Source organism: Oryctolagus cuniculus, chromosome 13 (assembly GCF_051225735.1).
Source record: "Oryctolagus cuniculus isolate XC-2025 breed Fujian yellow rabbit chromosome 13, ASM5122573v1, whole genome shotgun sequence".
In the NCBI taxonomy this organism is placed as follows: domain Eukaryota; kingdom Metazoa; phylum Chordata; class Mammalia; order Lagomorpha; family Leporidae; genus Oryctolagus; species Oryctolagus cuniculus.
Window position 1 is genome coordinate 75682471 of NC_142879.1, and position 16746 is coordinate 75699216.

At 41.2% G+C, this 16746-nt stretch overlaps 1 protein-coding gene across 5 annotated transcripts in view; it reads right to left on the minus strand.

The window, feature by feature from the left end:
- Positions 1 to 5197: 5197 nt before the first annotated feature.
- Positions 5198 to 16746, minus strand: part of TAF3 (TATA-box binding protein associated factor 3) — a 216230-nt gene continuing 204681 nt past the window's right edge. For all 5 annotated transcript variants that reach the window (XR_011381579.2, XM_002717345.6, XM_051821564.3 and 2 more), the window contains 3 exons: positions 11318 to 11567; positions 8018 to 8124; positions 5198 to 7250 (listed from right to left, as the gene is read on the minus strand). Coding sequence is in view for 4 of the 5 variants with exons in the window: in XM_002717345.6 (XP_002717391.5) it covers positions 7136 to 7250; positions 8018 to 8124; positions 11318 to 11567 (472 nt within the window). In the remaining variant the exon portion in view is untranslated. The remainder of the gene's footprint in view (positions 7251 to 8017; positions 8125 to 11317; positions 11568 to 16746) is intronic.

Below are 16746 nucleotides of genomic sequence, written 5' to 3' on the forward strand. Positions count from 1 at the left end.
TTTGACTGATAGCCGAAAACAGACGGCAGTCAGATATGACTATCTTTCTGTGAATTTCTGCTTTGCACCCATTTTTAAGGTGCATGCCCTCTTTTTCTGATATATTCATTGTTAAGAGCTCCAACACTGGGGACATGCTTTCTCTTGCATCTTTGTATCCCTACAACACGTGATGCACCTTGCCCTGGGAAATGACTAAAGAACTTTTTCTCTTTCTTCTCTCCCTCCCCCTCCCCTCCCTCCCCCCTCCTCCTCCCCCTCCTCCTTTTCCCTCCCTCCCTTCCTCCTCTCCTTCCTTCCTTCCTTCCTTCCTTCCTTCCTTCCTTCCTTCCTTCCTTCCTTCCTTCCTTCCTTCCCTCCTTCCCTCCTTCCCTCCTTCCCTCTTTCCTTCCTCTCTCTCTCTCTTTCTCTCCCTCTTTCTTTCTACAAATATATGGGTATGGCTGAGTACAACACATTCAGAGTCTAACATATTTTTTTCTGAATGTTGTACACAGCCAAGTCAAAATTAATAGGATGAGGGGCTGGCGCCGTGGTGCAGTAGGTTAATCTTTCTGCCTGCAGCGCCGGCATCCCATATGGGCACCGGTTCTATTCCCGGCTGCTCCTCTTCCCATCCAGCTCTCTGCTATGGCCTGGGAAAGCAGTAGAAGATGGCCCAAGTGCTTGGGCCCCTGCACCCACCTGGGAGACTGGGAGAAAGCACCTGGCTCCTGGCTTTGGATCGGCGCAGCTCCGGCCGTTTCAGCCATTTGGGGAGTGAACCAATGGAAGGAAGACCTTTCTCTCTGTTTTTCCTTCTCACTGTCTCTAACTCTACCTCTCAAATAAATAAATAAAATCTTAAAAAAAATTAATAGGATGAAAGACAAGGAATTGGCTATTTAGAAATTCCATTAGAATCTACTTTCTCAGCGTGCATTGTGGCACAGTAGTTAAGATGGGTGCCACTTGGGACATCTGCATCCCATAACAGACAGAGTGCTTGGGTTCTGGTCCCAGCTCCATTTCTGATCCAGTTTCCTGCTAATGGGCAGGAACTCTGAGAGCAGCAGGTAATGATACAAGTACTTGTGTCCTTGTCAACACCATGGGAGAACAAATGGAGTTCCTGGCTCCTAGCTTCAGCCTCACCCAGCCTGGGCAGTTGTGGGCATTTGGGGAGTGAATGGATCAGTTGGACGGAAGATCGCTGGGTCTGCCTCTCACTGCTGCTCTGCCTTTGAAATAAATAAAAATAAATAAAACCATTTTGCTTAAAAAAAAAAAAAAGACTCTCAAAAAGCTAGCAAAAAATGACTAATCATTACCTTGTTTAAAAAGCGAATTATAATCCGATAATATATATTGAAAGATTTATGTATGTATTTGAAAGTCAGAGAGCAAGAGAGAGATCTTCCATCTGCTGGTTCACTCTCTGAATGGCCACAAGAGCCAGGGCTGGACTGGATTGAAAGTGGAGGAAGGCCGGCGCCGTGGCTCACTAGGCTAATCCTCCACCTAGCGGCACCGGCACACCGGGTTCTAGTCCCAGTCGGGGTGCCGGATTCTGTCCCGGTTGCCCCTCTTCCAGGCCAGCTCTCTGCTGTGGCCAGGGAGTGCAGTGGAGGATGGCCCAAGTGCTTGGGCCCTGCACCCCATGGGAGACCAGGAGAAGCACCTGGCTCCTGCCATCGGATCAGCGTGGTGTGCCGGCCACGGCGGCCATTGGAGGGTGAACCAACGACAAAGGAAGACCTTTCTCTCTGTCTCTCTCTCTCTCACTGTCCACTCTGCCTGTCCAAAAAAAAAAAAAAAAAAAAAAAAAAAAGTGGGGGAGCCAGGTCTATAACCAGCACGCCAATGTGGGATGCCAGTGTTGCAAGTGGCGGCTTAACGCACTGCCCACAACACTGTCCCCCTCCCCACAACCCACCCTGTGCATAGTATTTTTGGATGATTTGAATTTCCTCTGGTAAGTACTTCCTCTGATAAGTCCTATATGAATTAACTAGAACTATCACAAACATTTTTTTAAAATGCTGTAACTTGGTAATTCATTAAGGAAAATAATAATGAAATTCTTTAGGTTTGTATTATTTTGGCTTAAGACAGCACCATTCTAAATGTTTTGTTAATCAAAAAGTCAGGGGCCAGTGCTGTGGTGTAGCAGGTGAGTGCTGCCTGCAGTGCTGGCATCCCATATGGGTGCTGGTTCGAGTCCTGGCTGCTGTACTTCTTTTTTTTTTTTTTTTTTAAAGATTTTTAAATTTTTTTTATTTTTTGAAATTCAGTGTTATAGAGAGAGAGAGAGAGGTTTTCCATCTGCTGGTTTACTCCCCAATTGGACGCAACGGCCAGAGCTGCGTCGATCTGAAGTCAGGAGCCAGGAGCTTCTTCTGGGTCTCCCACGCGGGTGCAGGGGCCCAAGGACTTGGACCATCTTCTACTGCTTTCCCAGGCCACAGCAGAGAGCTGGATCGGAAGTGGAGCAGCTGGGACTTCAGCTGGCACCCATAGGGGATGCCGGCACTGTGGACAATGGCTTTACCTGCTACGCCAGTCCCTGCTCCACTTCTCTACGTCTCTGCCTTTCTATTAACTTTGCCTTTCAAATAAATAAAGAAATAAATAAATCTTAAAATAAAATAAAACAAAAAACCCCAAAACCAAAGCCAAACCAAAAATCTCCCATAAAACTTCAAAGTTCAACAAAACACTGAGCAAGGACTTAGTATGAAATTGCCAGATAGGGTTAAGTATCTAAAATATGCTTCAGTTCTGAAAACCCAACACGTTTAAACCTTGTGGAGTGTCTCTACACCTACTCTTCATATAATATCTCTACTCCGCTAATTCCTAGGGCAGTGGAGGCAAACATCTGTGAAACTTTTGTTTTGTTGTAAATGTAAATATGCCCAAATACACAACTCCAGCTACATTAAAAGCCATTTGTAGTCTGAGGGGACAAGAAATTATGTATGGCAAAAATGGGAGTTGGGTGGCAGTAGGAGTAGTGGTGTATCAGGTAAAGAGGCAGCTTGCAGTGCCGGCATCCCATGTGGGTGCTGGTTTGAGTCCAGGCTGCTCTACTTGCAATCCAGCTCTCTGCTATGGCCTGGGAAAGCAGCAGAGAGTGGTCCAAGTGCCTGGGCCCCTGCACCCACATGGGTGATCCAGTTGAAGCCGGCAGTAGTCATCTGGGGGCATGAACCAGCAGATGGAAGCTCTCTCCATCTCTTCCTGTAACTGCCTTTCAATAAAATAAATCTTAAAAGAGGGAAAAGAACAATTTGCATACATTTGATGCAATACATTTTGACACAGCTCACTGCTGGGACAACTGCAAAACCACGGAGAGAAGGGACTGGAGTGTCTTAGCAACTACTGGAAATGAACTTGGTTCTGAAACCTTTGGCTCTCGCGTGAACTGTGCCCAGCGAATGTGGAAGGAATGATTGACAATTAACACTAGCCTTCTACAAGCTAAATGAAAAACTGAGTTGTTCGGGATTAAAATAAAAAGCAAATAGATAATAATTTTATAACTCCTATGGAGACTAAATATTACATTTAAATGAAGAACCAACTGTCGGGCCGTTCATCAATATATCTAATTCCGAAAACCTCCTTTGGCCTGGATTAATAGTCACTTTATACTTTTTTAGGCTGCAACTAATGGAAGATTCTCAAAGAAATCATTTCCTAGCAGAACGACTTGATACCATTGTGGAAACAGACGTTATTCAGGGCATTATCTGTTTCATTCTTCAGTCAAGGTAACTCATCCACTTTTAGGCTGGGACTTCTAAAGCAAACTGCTATGATCTAAAGAGATTGGCCATAAAACTATTTGTATTGAAAACTTAGCCAGCATGCCTTTAGTGAGCTTCATTCATTAGCATTCTTCGAGGCAAGGTTTCCGTATCTCCGCGTTCATTTTATACTTTAATTTGGTTAGTAGGTCTTTGTTTAATCGTCCTATTGAAAGGCGAACAAAGGCGGTGTAGGTGATACAGTGGAGTCATGCACTATATTTTATCTCTGAAAAAAGCCCGACACAGTCAGAAGGCTCCGATACCCTCTGATTTTCTTCAGGACATTTGGAACCCACAAATCACTCAGGGGATAAAGATCCGCACCAGACTCAACCGCAGACACCTCCACAAGAGAAAACACCTGTCAGCCACAGAAATTACGCTTTGCCAGCTCCACCTGGCTCTGCGGGCAGAGCAGCGCCCACGCGAGCTTCTCAGTTCCCTGCGAGGAGTGAGGGGTCTGTTTTGCAACTGCCCTCTCTAGGAATAAAATCACGAGCTAGAGCATGGCTCTCCCACGAGTACTTGTCTTTATAAAGTGTTGATGCTATTCAAACGATAGTGCTGGTATGGACGACAACAGGTCCATGGGTTGTACTCCCAAGTGCACAGCATCTAACCCCCCAGATACCTTTCATTTTTTTGTCTCGTTCTCAGCTCCAGTAGTTCCTCCAATTCCTGCTGCTTCTCCTGATATTCTTCTCCCTCCAAAGTCAAAGCCATTTTTTTCTTACTTTGGGGCCCTGAAGGTTTTCTACGGGATTGTATTGTCTCCCCCATTTCTCCTTCCTTCCCTCTCAACCCATATACACGCGCTTTGTCCTCTGTTGTTTCTCCTTGCAATGTCAGTGGCATTTGTTGTTTTTTTCCCCTCTCTATGGAGAATGACTGTGGCCCAACTTCCTAACTTTTCTTTGTCACACAGATGTTTTATGTTCTAATGCACATCCAGGAGAGACAGAGACCACCAGTTCATTTCACACAGGCCACCGAACAGTCCTAAGATGGTGACAACTTTTGGTCTGTGGTGACCTGGACTGGCTTCGACTCACTGACCTCGAGGTGAAAGGCTCTGTATTCCATTACTAATCCCTTGAGCTATCCAGCCCCCTGAAAATGATTCTTTGGTTTTATTATTGCAAAGACCATTTATAAAATCATGAACTGGATTTAGGAAAGCAACCATGAAATAGCAAGGGACAACAAACTGATTGAAATTCCTTAAATGTAGTGTGGGCTGAAGTCTCGGATACCGTAGGACTGGGGAGAAAGCGATACATAGGCACCTCCGTCCTTATTTCAACAGCATGACCTGCTGCTCACTTAAACGTGGCAACTCTAGATCCACTGACCATGCCTCAAGAAACTAAATCCTAAATAAAGAAAATGGAAAAGCAAACTATGAAACAGCCAATAATCTTTATTTTGTACTTCCCCCACCCCTCATCCCTCTCCAAAAAGCACTAATGGGTATATTTGTGCATGTGAAAATATTGTATAAAGTATTTAGAATGATCTCCAATTAATAAAACAAAAACACATATTTCAACACAGATGTTTTGTTGTTGTTGTTGTTCTTGGGTTTTTTTTTTTTTTTTTTTTTTTCCTTGCAGGGATAGAAAAACTTTGGCCTGTAGAGTAAGGAGGGCAATGGTATCCTGTACTCTTAAAAGAGAGACTCCATTTCCACTGATTAGCAAATTTAACATTTCTGGCAGAAAGTTGCATTTCTCTAACCACATAATATGTTTTAAAATATGACTAATTCATACACTAGTATCAATTTGTTTGGCAATAAAAAAATCACATTTTCTAATGGTATACCTGTATTAGGTTCAAAGCCCATATCCTAGCATTCAAGAAACCCATCACAAGGGCCCATGTTGGGGTTATTTCAAAATCAAGTAAAACTCTATATTTATTCCAAAGCTGCTAAAATAGGCTAATAAAGTTAAATTTGATGTTTTTACATTAAAAATAAAATATTTGGTTTACTTTTCAGACATCTATAACATATAATAAATAGTGGGCAGTATAGTAATATAATAAAGTTTTGTGATACCCTGAAATTTGATGAGTTTTCTTTAAAAAAATTCATAATATACTTCATTTCAGCCGTAAAGCACAATATCAATGAACAGATTTGTAGAAATAAAACAATATAAACACAAAATGCTACAGTATATGTTTTGCCTTTTTTTTTTTTAACTTTCATGGAACCTACATGTCCTTTTCATAAAAGTCAGTCAAAAAATTTTACAGAAACAAAGTAGATAACAAACAAAACAATTTCAAATCATAAACTATAGATTTAAATTGCCTTGTTTTCCTTCCAACTGCTTGGGTCCTTTTCCCCCCACCATGCTTTTGGGCACTGCACAGGCTCAGCTCAAGGTCAATGACTTTGAAGGAGGGCTCTTTCTCTCCAGCCTCCTTTGCTTGTGGACAGTAGTAATTACAGACATGGCTGAAATCACTGTGGATTTCAGAGAAAGCCAGAATTAAACACGATAAAAATTTTTAAAAATAACTACTTCATAAATATTTATTATTTACATTAGGGGGAAACCTTTTAGTATGAAGAGTTTTTATACAAGTTGATGAAATATACAAGCAGTGAGTGAGAAGAGACTCCAGCAGTTTAAAGAAGGGCAAAATTAGAATGCAACAAAGATATAAAATACGTTAGAGTAAACAAAAATAATTTGCACAAAAGCAAACAGGACATGATAGAAACCTTTTTCTTAAAAAATATAAGGTATTTCACAAAAGCCTGAACATTTTACATGTTAGTACTAAAAACGGGGGATTGGGGTGGGGGAAGCTTCATATATTCTCATCACAAAAATATTTACCAGCACTCCAACTGGAGTTTTCTTTTATGTTATGATTATCTTACTATAGAGGGAAAGGAGTTGAAAACTGTATACAGACTAATGATGTCATCCTTAAATTACAGTCAAGGCAGTTTGCACATATCTTCTCATCTAATACCTTAATGAAAAGGCCCTGGAGAGAATAAAGGAAATCAAAAGGGAAGATGTACGGTCTTTTTTATTAATAATACTTGTCACTGGTAATAGAAAAATGGAGGTGGGCAGCCCTCGGGCCACGCCTCGGAGTTTCTCTTCAATCACACCGTCGCGGAGCCACAGGCCAGTGTGTTTCAGAAGGGAAAAATCCAGAGGGGATGGTGTGTTCTTGTCCTCGGCCTTCCCAGGTTCATGGTCCACTGGAATTTGGGGGTGGATGTGATGGCACAGTTGCACCAGCTGCCCTCCGCAGGCGCTGGGGCGAAAGCCCGAGCTGACACTCTCAGTCCAGGCCACGTCGAGACGTCAGTGCGCGCGGTGCTTCCTCTTCTTGTGCTTCTTATCTTTCTTCTTGTTGGCACATTTGGGACAAAACCACTGCATTTCCTCTGGCGGTGCAGCCATTACTCCAACACAGGGCCTACATGTTCAAAATAAACTCAGATGAACATGTTTTAGACATACACATATTCTTTTGCCCTCTATGTTTTAAAAAAAATTTTTAAGTGTATGATATATTTATCAGAAATCAAAGTCAAACGGTCTAATTTACGTAGCACTACTGTGGGGCATTTGGATTATTATATTATATAGAATGCCTCTTTTAGGCACTCCTGGAGAGATTAATTAGTTCATTCATCCTTTCAGCCAGCAGTTGAAAATTCTTCTGAGTAATGGTTTCATTTTTAAGATACCATATATCATAACTGAACAGAATTCTACCTTTTTACGTATGACATTTCAAAGATAAAACCAGATTATTTGCATACATTTTGATGGTATGGCCTTTAGTTTTTGAGAACTGTTGAAGAAGTTTAAAAACCAGGCCAGCTGTCTTTATTTCTGCAGTTTGTTTACAGCAAATGTTTAAAGGTCAAGTACTGCAGTTTCTATAAAACATGGCTGGGAAGGCAGAAAAGGGGGGCTCCTGTAACTCCTTTTATTTACTCATCTTTATAAGAAGAATAACAAAAACTATGAGAAACATTTAGGATTTGGGCTGAAGATCAGTGCAAACATTCTTCGTTTTTGCAATTCATTACATTTTACAGGTCTGACATTTGACTTCCTAAACTGTTCTCAGGACAAGAGCGCTCACCCACTCTGCCAAACACCTCCCGTGAGGAGGACCTAAGGCGTGCTGGTGGGGCAGCGCCGTGGTGGTGCGGGGCGCTCTGGGGCACTCACCAGTGGTACCAGCCGTCGCAGTCGTCGCAGCCAATCATGGGGCTTCCGTCGTCAGGTTTGTTACACCCAGGACAGATCCAGATCTTATTGCCCCACTCGTCTCGGATCTGGTGTTTTTTTAAAGAAGGAGCAAAAGCAGAGATGGAATAGGGGAAAAGAACCAAAACCAGGCCAGATAAGAATCATTACTTTATACTGTAAACCTAATAAACAGGCAAATTAAACTTAAAAAACAAACAAAAAAACCCCAGCAGATCAACACTTACTGTTCTAGAATGAGAAAACGAAAACAGTACTAAGTGCTCAATTACAAGACATTTCCAATGAATATCTGAAACTTCCTTTTGTTATGTCATAAAAAACAAGGCATTAAATAATCATCTTCGAGCACAGTATGACCTACAACCCGTTTCGTTTCATACAAAAAAATCCTACAACCACAGATTCTTAAATTATTAGGGTCTTTATGGCAGTAACATTGATTTTTTTTTGAAAGCTCTAGGACTCAACTCTATGTAGTTTCCTCAGTCACGTTCATAGGCATGGGATTAATATATACAGCCAAATGGGCATGCATCACCTCATTACTTATTAGCCAAACCCTTCTCCTGAACTAGCTGATAAGATCAAGGATATAAAAGAGTTGTTACTGAGTAACTTTCCATTCCCTTTATGACATTTTTAGTAAAGTACAATCAACTAAAGCACAGATAAAATAAGAGGCTCAGGAGACCAAGGAGCTCAACTTTTGAACATTATTTTGCTACAAATATTATATGCTCTGGAGTTTGTTTATTTAACTTAGCCGTTCTAAATAGGCAGGGCCCCCTAAACATACTACTTTCTCAAATTTCACATTAACAGAACCAATTTGAAAGAAATTCATTCTGTGTTGATCATTGAAAAAAAAAAAGCAATACATAAAAGCTAGTTTTCAAAAAAATGTTTTGCGATCAGACGGTGCATCATTTATTTTGCAAGGTGTAGACTCTCAAATATAACACAGAGAAGCTGTGCAAAAAGGAAATGGCTTCCTGCATGTGTGAGGGGTATGTTGGAGGTGCACATGTTTCATTCCATTCATGAGCTTACTTTAAAGCCTATCATTTCCGAAAAAAATATCTCTATGGGCACACTATGTTGATAGGAAAACTTTCCAGAGAAACATGGGGGGCAGCTACATCTCTGACTCTGTCTTCTCTAATTTCAGGAGAAAATGGAACAGGGGCAGGAAATCAACAGTCACCATAGACCAGCTGTCTTGTGGCCAAGACTGGTCCAGCATCCCTGCCCTGAAGCTACCACGCATGGCCAGTCCTGCTGCTGGTTGACCTTTCTTAACATTAAAAGGCTATGACTCTGTGTGCTGCGTAAGACATTTGCCATGGCATCCGTAGGAACGCCTAATATTTTACAGTTTTACCAAGTTCTCTCAAGCATCCTACTTTATTTAATCATAGCAAAACAATTTTGGACAACATAAGAATAGGGAAACTGGAAATAAAGAAATTAAATGACATTTCTGCTATCGCACTATTAGGTATTGAGAACACCAGCTTTTTTTTTTTCCTTTCTCTATAGCCTGTACATTTTGTCTATTTCACATACTTCTTTTTTTCAGCAATCAAAACAGAATCACTCTTTACAGAACTTATAGATATCCACTAAGAAGACTACCTGAAATACATAGGAGGAACACTTTTAGAACAAACATAAAAATCCATCAAATTTTGAAAATTAATTTAGCAAAACACAAATAAAACATAAGAAACTCCTACATAAACTAAATAATTTGAATTAATATCTGGAAAAAAATCAAAGCAAACAATGAACAAACAAGCACTGCAAGCAAACTTTCAGTTCCAGTCTTACAGAACCTTGCAAATTTTTAAAAAAGAAACTCTTCAATTTTCCAGATTCATTCAAAGTGGGGATGTGTCTGGATTTCTTTTCTGAATTCAGCATTGCACTGGTGACATGGTCAGACTGGGATGTACCTCACACATTTCCTTCTATACACAGAAAGTCACTCCAGGAGTTAGAAGGCTTTTCACCCACTCTGTCTTTTTCAACTGGACCCATCTCTAAGGGACTTAGCTCAAAATTTCCCTGGAGAACCAGAACTGTTAAAGCTATAACATAACAGCAGAGACCACTGACAATGTCCAACATGGAATCCCTAATTCTGTATGAAGAAATGGAGGTTGAGGAGAGTAAGTATAAATCCTTTCTGATCAACCTGCCATGGGGTCAGGGTGCCTCAAGTACCTACAGCAACTGGTCCTTGAATGGACCAATTTAATGATCACAGTTTGTTGTATAACTTCTTCTACTTGTGTCTTATTGCCAACTGAATATTTTTCTGTTATTTTTTTCATGTCTTTATATACTCTATAAATACACTGAAGATTTTTTATACTTCTTTGTACTACGATAGTACCTCAAATTTTTAATGATCTGCTGAAATTGCTTTTCAAAATTCTTTTAGAGAAAGGCAATAACACTGTACAGTTCACACAACAAAGACTGTGGGTCTTACGCTGCCAGTTCCCAGTTATTTATCTATTCACAAAGGTCGGTGCCGCCGTCTGACTAGCATGCCACCATCTGACTAGTGCACCACCATCTGGCAGTCAAGCTTCAACATGCCTGAATTAGTATGTACGTGTGTGTTATCCTACAGTGCCCAAAGAATATATCTACATAAATGCTTCATGACTCAATTGAATTCATGGTGTAAGTAAGACCCAACACTATTAGGAATAGGGAAAGCGCCTAAGAGCAGTCCCAAGTCAACGTGGACTTACTCAACATGGTTGGGCTTCTTGGATACTCAGAGGAAGCTCTGGTTCTAAAAGTTCATTTCCATGTAATATGCAGGCCCTGGTATATATTCTGGATCTTAGCCAACACAATGTTCTAATTAGTGCTGTGCCTCAGAATCACCAGCTGGCTCCTAAGATCTGCATACATTACAGAAATCATACTCTATGTCAATAATGTGATCAAGAAATTCAGGGTGAAATTTAAAGATCACTATTCATTTTTACACTTATACATTGAAATTGTTACATATAAATAACTCATATTACAAAACAAGAATGAATAAAGAAAAACAATGCTTTGTCATTTACAGAGACTGAACAAAATATTTTTCAGCCAACAGCTCAAAAACGCAATCATTTCAGAAGCATTGCTTTTGAAATTCAATAATGATACATATGACACTTCCTCTTTAAAACATTTTATGATAAAAATAAAAGTAGGCTCTCCTAAACTCTGAAAACAAAGCATACGCACCACGTAAGTGCTGACCGTCTCTGTCACCACGCTGCGCACGGGAGCTTTGGAGCTTCCTGCTCCGGACATGGCGGGGGCTGGAGAAGGCATCAGAGCTGGGCATGCAGTGGCCTGGGTGAGGAGTGGCAATGGCATGGGGGTGGGGTTCACGTGCACAGGTACAGGGGCTGGGGCTGGTGGTGGGGTTTTAGGTCTATTCAGAGAAGGAGTTGGCTTAGCCTCGGGGGTTGGAACAACTTTGCTGATGACACTGTTAACAAAACAGAGAAACAGAAAAGTCAAAATGGGCTAATCAGATCAAACCACATACTTGAAGACAATATCACCAAATAACTTTCTTCTAGTAGTAAAACACCCCTTTAGGAGCCCAGAGATAGCTAACAAACTCACCAGTTCAAGGTTCTTCATCAACTAACTTCTCAATTTAGAGTTTTTAATTTTCCAAAATTGCCCCCAATGTCTACATACTTAAGACTTTTTAGCAACCGGTACACCCGGCTTGTTCATTGAAATGTAACAGCGGGCCGCTTCCTGCAGAGGATAGCATGTGCCTCTCTGTCGCCTTTCAGCTCCGGAATGCGGCTTCTGTGGCTGATGAAAGGTGAGCGAGGTGTGCCACTTCTCAGAAGCAGCTTGGGGAACCATCCCGAAAGCAAGCTTTCCCCTCCCTCTGCTCCACGTCCTTTAATGACCCACATGGAAAAGACTGCTCTTTCCACTCAAATTCCAGGATGAAAAAGATGCGGAATGGAGCCAGGGCCCATGCAGCGCAGCGCGGGAGGGAGACATAAACATTGGTTGTGGGAGGTGGCAAGCTTTCTGAGTTGTTAATTACCACAATGCAAGCCAGTCTAAACTGGTGGACATTGTGGCTGAAAACAGAGGTTAACATTTATCTCTTAATTCCAATGAATGAATACCCTCAATGTCATTGAAGACATTTTCAGTTCTGGTTTTGTCTGATGGCCGGTATTGAAGATGTTAAGATCCTCAGAAGGGCTGCGGAGACACGGTGAGTGGCAGGAGGGAGGGATGGTTTCCTCAGAGTACAACAGCCGCTGTAGCTCCTTTCCAGTCATGCTACCAACTAATAACTAGAGCTACATGACGGTGATCCTCTTCATTAACAATATCTTCTTCATGTAACTCCTATGAAGTGGAAGGAGTACTGGACTCAGACTTAGGCTACGTGAGTTGAATGCAAATCCTGCAACTGCCACAGATTTGCTAATTGTGACAGATTCTGGGTAAGTCATTAGAAAACCTACTACAGTCACGTGCTGTGACATTTCAACTGTCAACTGCATAGATGATGGTGGCCCCAGAGAATGCCACCTAGTGATGTTGTAGCTGCCACAGTTGACAGCAAAAACCACTCAACAATATGTTTCCTTGAATGTATCCCCATGGTTAAGAGGTGAGGCATTACACTCGGCCCTTGACATGATCATCTTATCCAGTCCTCTCAAGAACTTCAAAGATGTTATGATTACCTAATTTTATAGATGAGGAAACTGAAGATCAGAGAAATAGAGGAATTTGAGGAAATGGGTGACAGGTTTTGAACTAAGGCCTAATTCCAATGTTCTTTCTTTCTTTCTTTTTTTTTTTTTTTGACAGGCAGAGTGGACAGTGAGAGAGAGAGACAGAGAGAAAGGTCTTCCTTTTGCCGTTGATTCACCCTCCAGTGGCTGCCACGGCCAGTGTGCTGCGGCCTGTGCACTGCGCTGATCCGAAGGCAGGAGCCAGGTGCTTCTCCTGGTCTCCCATGCGGGTGCAGAGCCCAAGCACTTGGGCCATCCTCCACTGCACTCCCGGGCCACAGCAGAGAGCTGGACTGGAAGAGGAGCAACCGGGACTGAATCTGGTGCCCCGACCGGGACTAGAACCCGATGTGCTGGCACCACAGGCGGAGGATTAGCCTATTGAGCTGTGGCACCGGCCTCCAATGTTCTTCTTTAAAAAAAGTTTCTTTATTAAAAAACTATGCATCATTGGGGCCGGTGCTATGGTATAGCAGATTAAGCCTCTCTGCCTGTGGTGCCAGCAATCCCATATGGGCTGTTCTACTTCCGATCCAGCTTTCTGCTAATGGCCTGGGAAAGCAGTGAAGGATGGCCCACCCACTTGGGCCCCTGCACCCATGTGGGAGACCCAGAAGCTCCTGGCTCCTGGCTTTGGATAGGCCAGCTCTGGCTGTTGCGACCATCTGGGGAGTGAACCAGGGGGTGAAGACCTCTCTGTAACTCTGCCTCTCAAATAATATTAAAAAAAACTATGTATCATTTCAAGCATAGAGAAAACGATATAACACACACTGAGGTATAGAGATAAACAATGATAGTCTTTTGTCATGCTGCTTAAGATGAATCTCTCTCTCACACCCCTGCTCCAGAAGCAACCACTGTCTTAAAATTAGCAGGTATGTTTTTGTAGTTTTGTTTTTTGCAGATGTCCATAAACATTAAATATGTTGTTATTATTTGATGTGCTTTAGCTTCTATATAAATATCACACTTTATTTATCCTTTGCAACTAGCTTTTCCCACTCAGTTTTATGTCTTGATTCACCCATGCTGACACATACAGATCTATATTATTTAATTGCTATATAGTATTCCAGGGTAAGAGTAAGTATATCCTTTTTTGTCCACGCTACTGAAGGTAGGACACAATCACTTGTAAATGTTGCATATTAATATGTAAAACATATTCAAGAATTTCCCTAAGCTCCATTCCCAGAAATAAAGTTGCAGGGCCATAGAATATGACCATCCTCATCTTCACTAAATGACTGAAACAGCCTCTTGCTTTTTACTATTCCACATTTATCTTCCTTGGCCTTGTTCCCTGACCAGCAAGGTGGACACACACACAGCTGCCTCACGGGGTTCAGTGGGAACTTCCATATGGAGAGCCACTTGAAACCATGAGCAGGCTTCAGGTGTTTGCTCAGGCATCACATGCATGCCTGTGGGTCCTGACAAGCCCTGCTGCCAGCCTGCATAGTTCCACAATCTCAAAATTCTAATTTAGATTCTCCGCCTCCACTGAAAATCATCGATTCTTGGCTATTCTGATCGGAATTTATAAAACATTTAATTATGTCCAAAAAGTTCATCATTTGTTAAAAATAATTACTGCTTCTCTCTGTTGCTTTCCTTCAAGTGAGATTAACTTCCTCACTTGAATGCAGCCAAAAACCAGAAGAACTTAACACCAGTGTGTCTGTGCCCGAGACAGTTGATACATGCTCAAGAGAATGAACAGTGAATATATGTTGAGCTGTTACTAGGTGCCTGGCTGTCCTGAGCACTTGGAAGCCTACAGGAGGCCAGGCACTATGATAAATGTTTACTTGCCCTATCTCATTTGATTCTCATAACAACCAAATAAGACAAGCTGCTACTATTCTCCTTTTGGAGATGAAGAAAGCAAGGCACAGAGAGATTAAGTACCTTGTATAAATTCACATGATGACTATGTGACAAAACCAGGATTTCACCCAGGCAGTCTGATGTTAGAGCCTTGATCTTAATAAAACTACACCACACTGTCTCTCAATGCTTACTAAATGAGGTTAGCTTTACCTATAAGGCATATAAGGTCAGAGTTCAACGTTATTACTATGGCATTTGTATCCAGAGTAAGCATTCTCTATTTTTATGGTTAAACTAGAATTTTAAAATGACTATTTTTGGAGGCAGTTTTCCGTAATGGTTTAACACATGAGTGCTGACACCAAAAACTAAAGGGAAAGCAGGAATTCAGAGAGCGAAATAGAACACAGATGTTTCTGCCCTGAGGAAATGTACACATTGGGCAAATGTGAACTTCGGTTTTGATGAAAAGGACAGATATCAACGCCTTGGACCTGTCCAAAGTGGAAAGTCTACCAGGACTCCCTCTCCACATTAAGGACTCCAAAAGAGCTACCGTGAAGAGGTGAGAATGAAGCAGAATCTCATGAATTTTCTGCTCTGGTGTCCTAGGATACTCTATTTATAAAGGAATCTAGACTTGCAATGCATCCAGACTCTCAAGCACAAACCATCTTGAGAGTAAGTAACTTAAAATCTAGGCTTTATGCTGTTAATATAGAGATTATTTAAGAAAACAAAGGTAATCCAACATATATTTATAAAGAGATAAAGTGGCATCAAGGTGAACCAGAAAAAACAAATGACAGATACAGATAGTATAGAGAGACCAGAAAAGACATAGATACTAGAATTATAAACTATAAAACAACTCTTGAGTACCTTGTTTTTTAAAGAGGCAAAGCTTAAAAATATCTGTAGGTAATAGGAAATTACAAAGAGTGACTTAGCAGATTTGAAAAGAACCCAATAGACCTGGAAATAAAATAAAAATAGTAATGGATATAAAACAACAGATGGATTGAACAGCAGACTAGAAAGAACTGAAGGATGTGTGGCACAGTGGCTAAAGAAGTTGTTTGGGACACCTACATCCCATCGGAGTGCTTAGTACCAATCTTGGCTGCACTGCTTCTGATCTAATTTCCTGATAATGTGCCTGGGAGGCAGCAGGTGATGGCTCAAGTAGTTGAGCCACTGCCACTCACAGAGAATACCTAGATAGAGTTCCTGGCTCTTGGTTTTGGCCTAGCCCAGACTTAGCTGTTGCGGGTATTTGTGGAGTAAACCAGCAGATGGAAGATCTTTCCCTTTCTCTCTCTGTGGCTCTGCTTTCAAATAAGTCAACAATTTTTTTTTAAGAGAAGTGAACATAGAAACTGAATAGCTGGATAGTAGGATTTAAGATGTTTTCTAGGGTATAGTCTAGATAGGCAAAGAAAATACATTAAAGTGGTATATTAGCACATTAAATCATAATCCTATAGAAAAAAGCAAAGCAGAAACAAATGTTAATACAGTTGATGAAAGATACCAATCCACAGACTTAAGAAGCCCAACAAACCCAGGAAAAGTTAAAAAAAAATAAAAAGAAACCTATATCCAGGCACATCACAGTGAAACTATAAAATATCAGATGTAGAGAAAAGTCTGAAAAGCAGCTGGAGGGAAACAGGAACAACTGCTGAAAGCAAAGAGATGACTGCTGACTTCTCAACCAGCAACAATGACATCTAGAAGAGAGTGGACTAATACCTTCAATGTACTGAAGAAACATAAACTCTGTTTTTTGGAACATCTTTCAGGAATAAGGATGAAATGGGTATTTTCAGGCAAGCAAAAGTCAAGGGTTTACCACCAGCTGACCATTAATAAATGGAATTTTTTCTCTCTTTTTTATTTTTTAAAGATTACTTATTTGAAAGTCAGAGTTATAGAAAGAGAAAGAGAAAGAGAGAAAGGGAGGGAGGAGAGAGAGAGAGACAAAGAGGGAGGAGAGAGAGAGAGACAAAGAGAGAGAGAGATCTTCCATCTACTGGTTCACTCTCC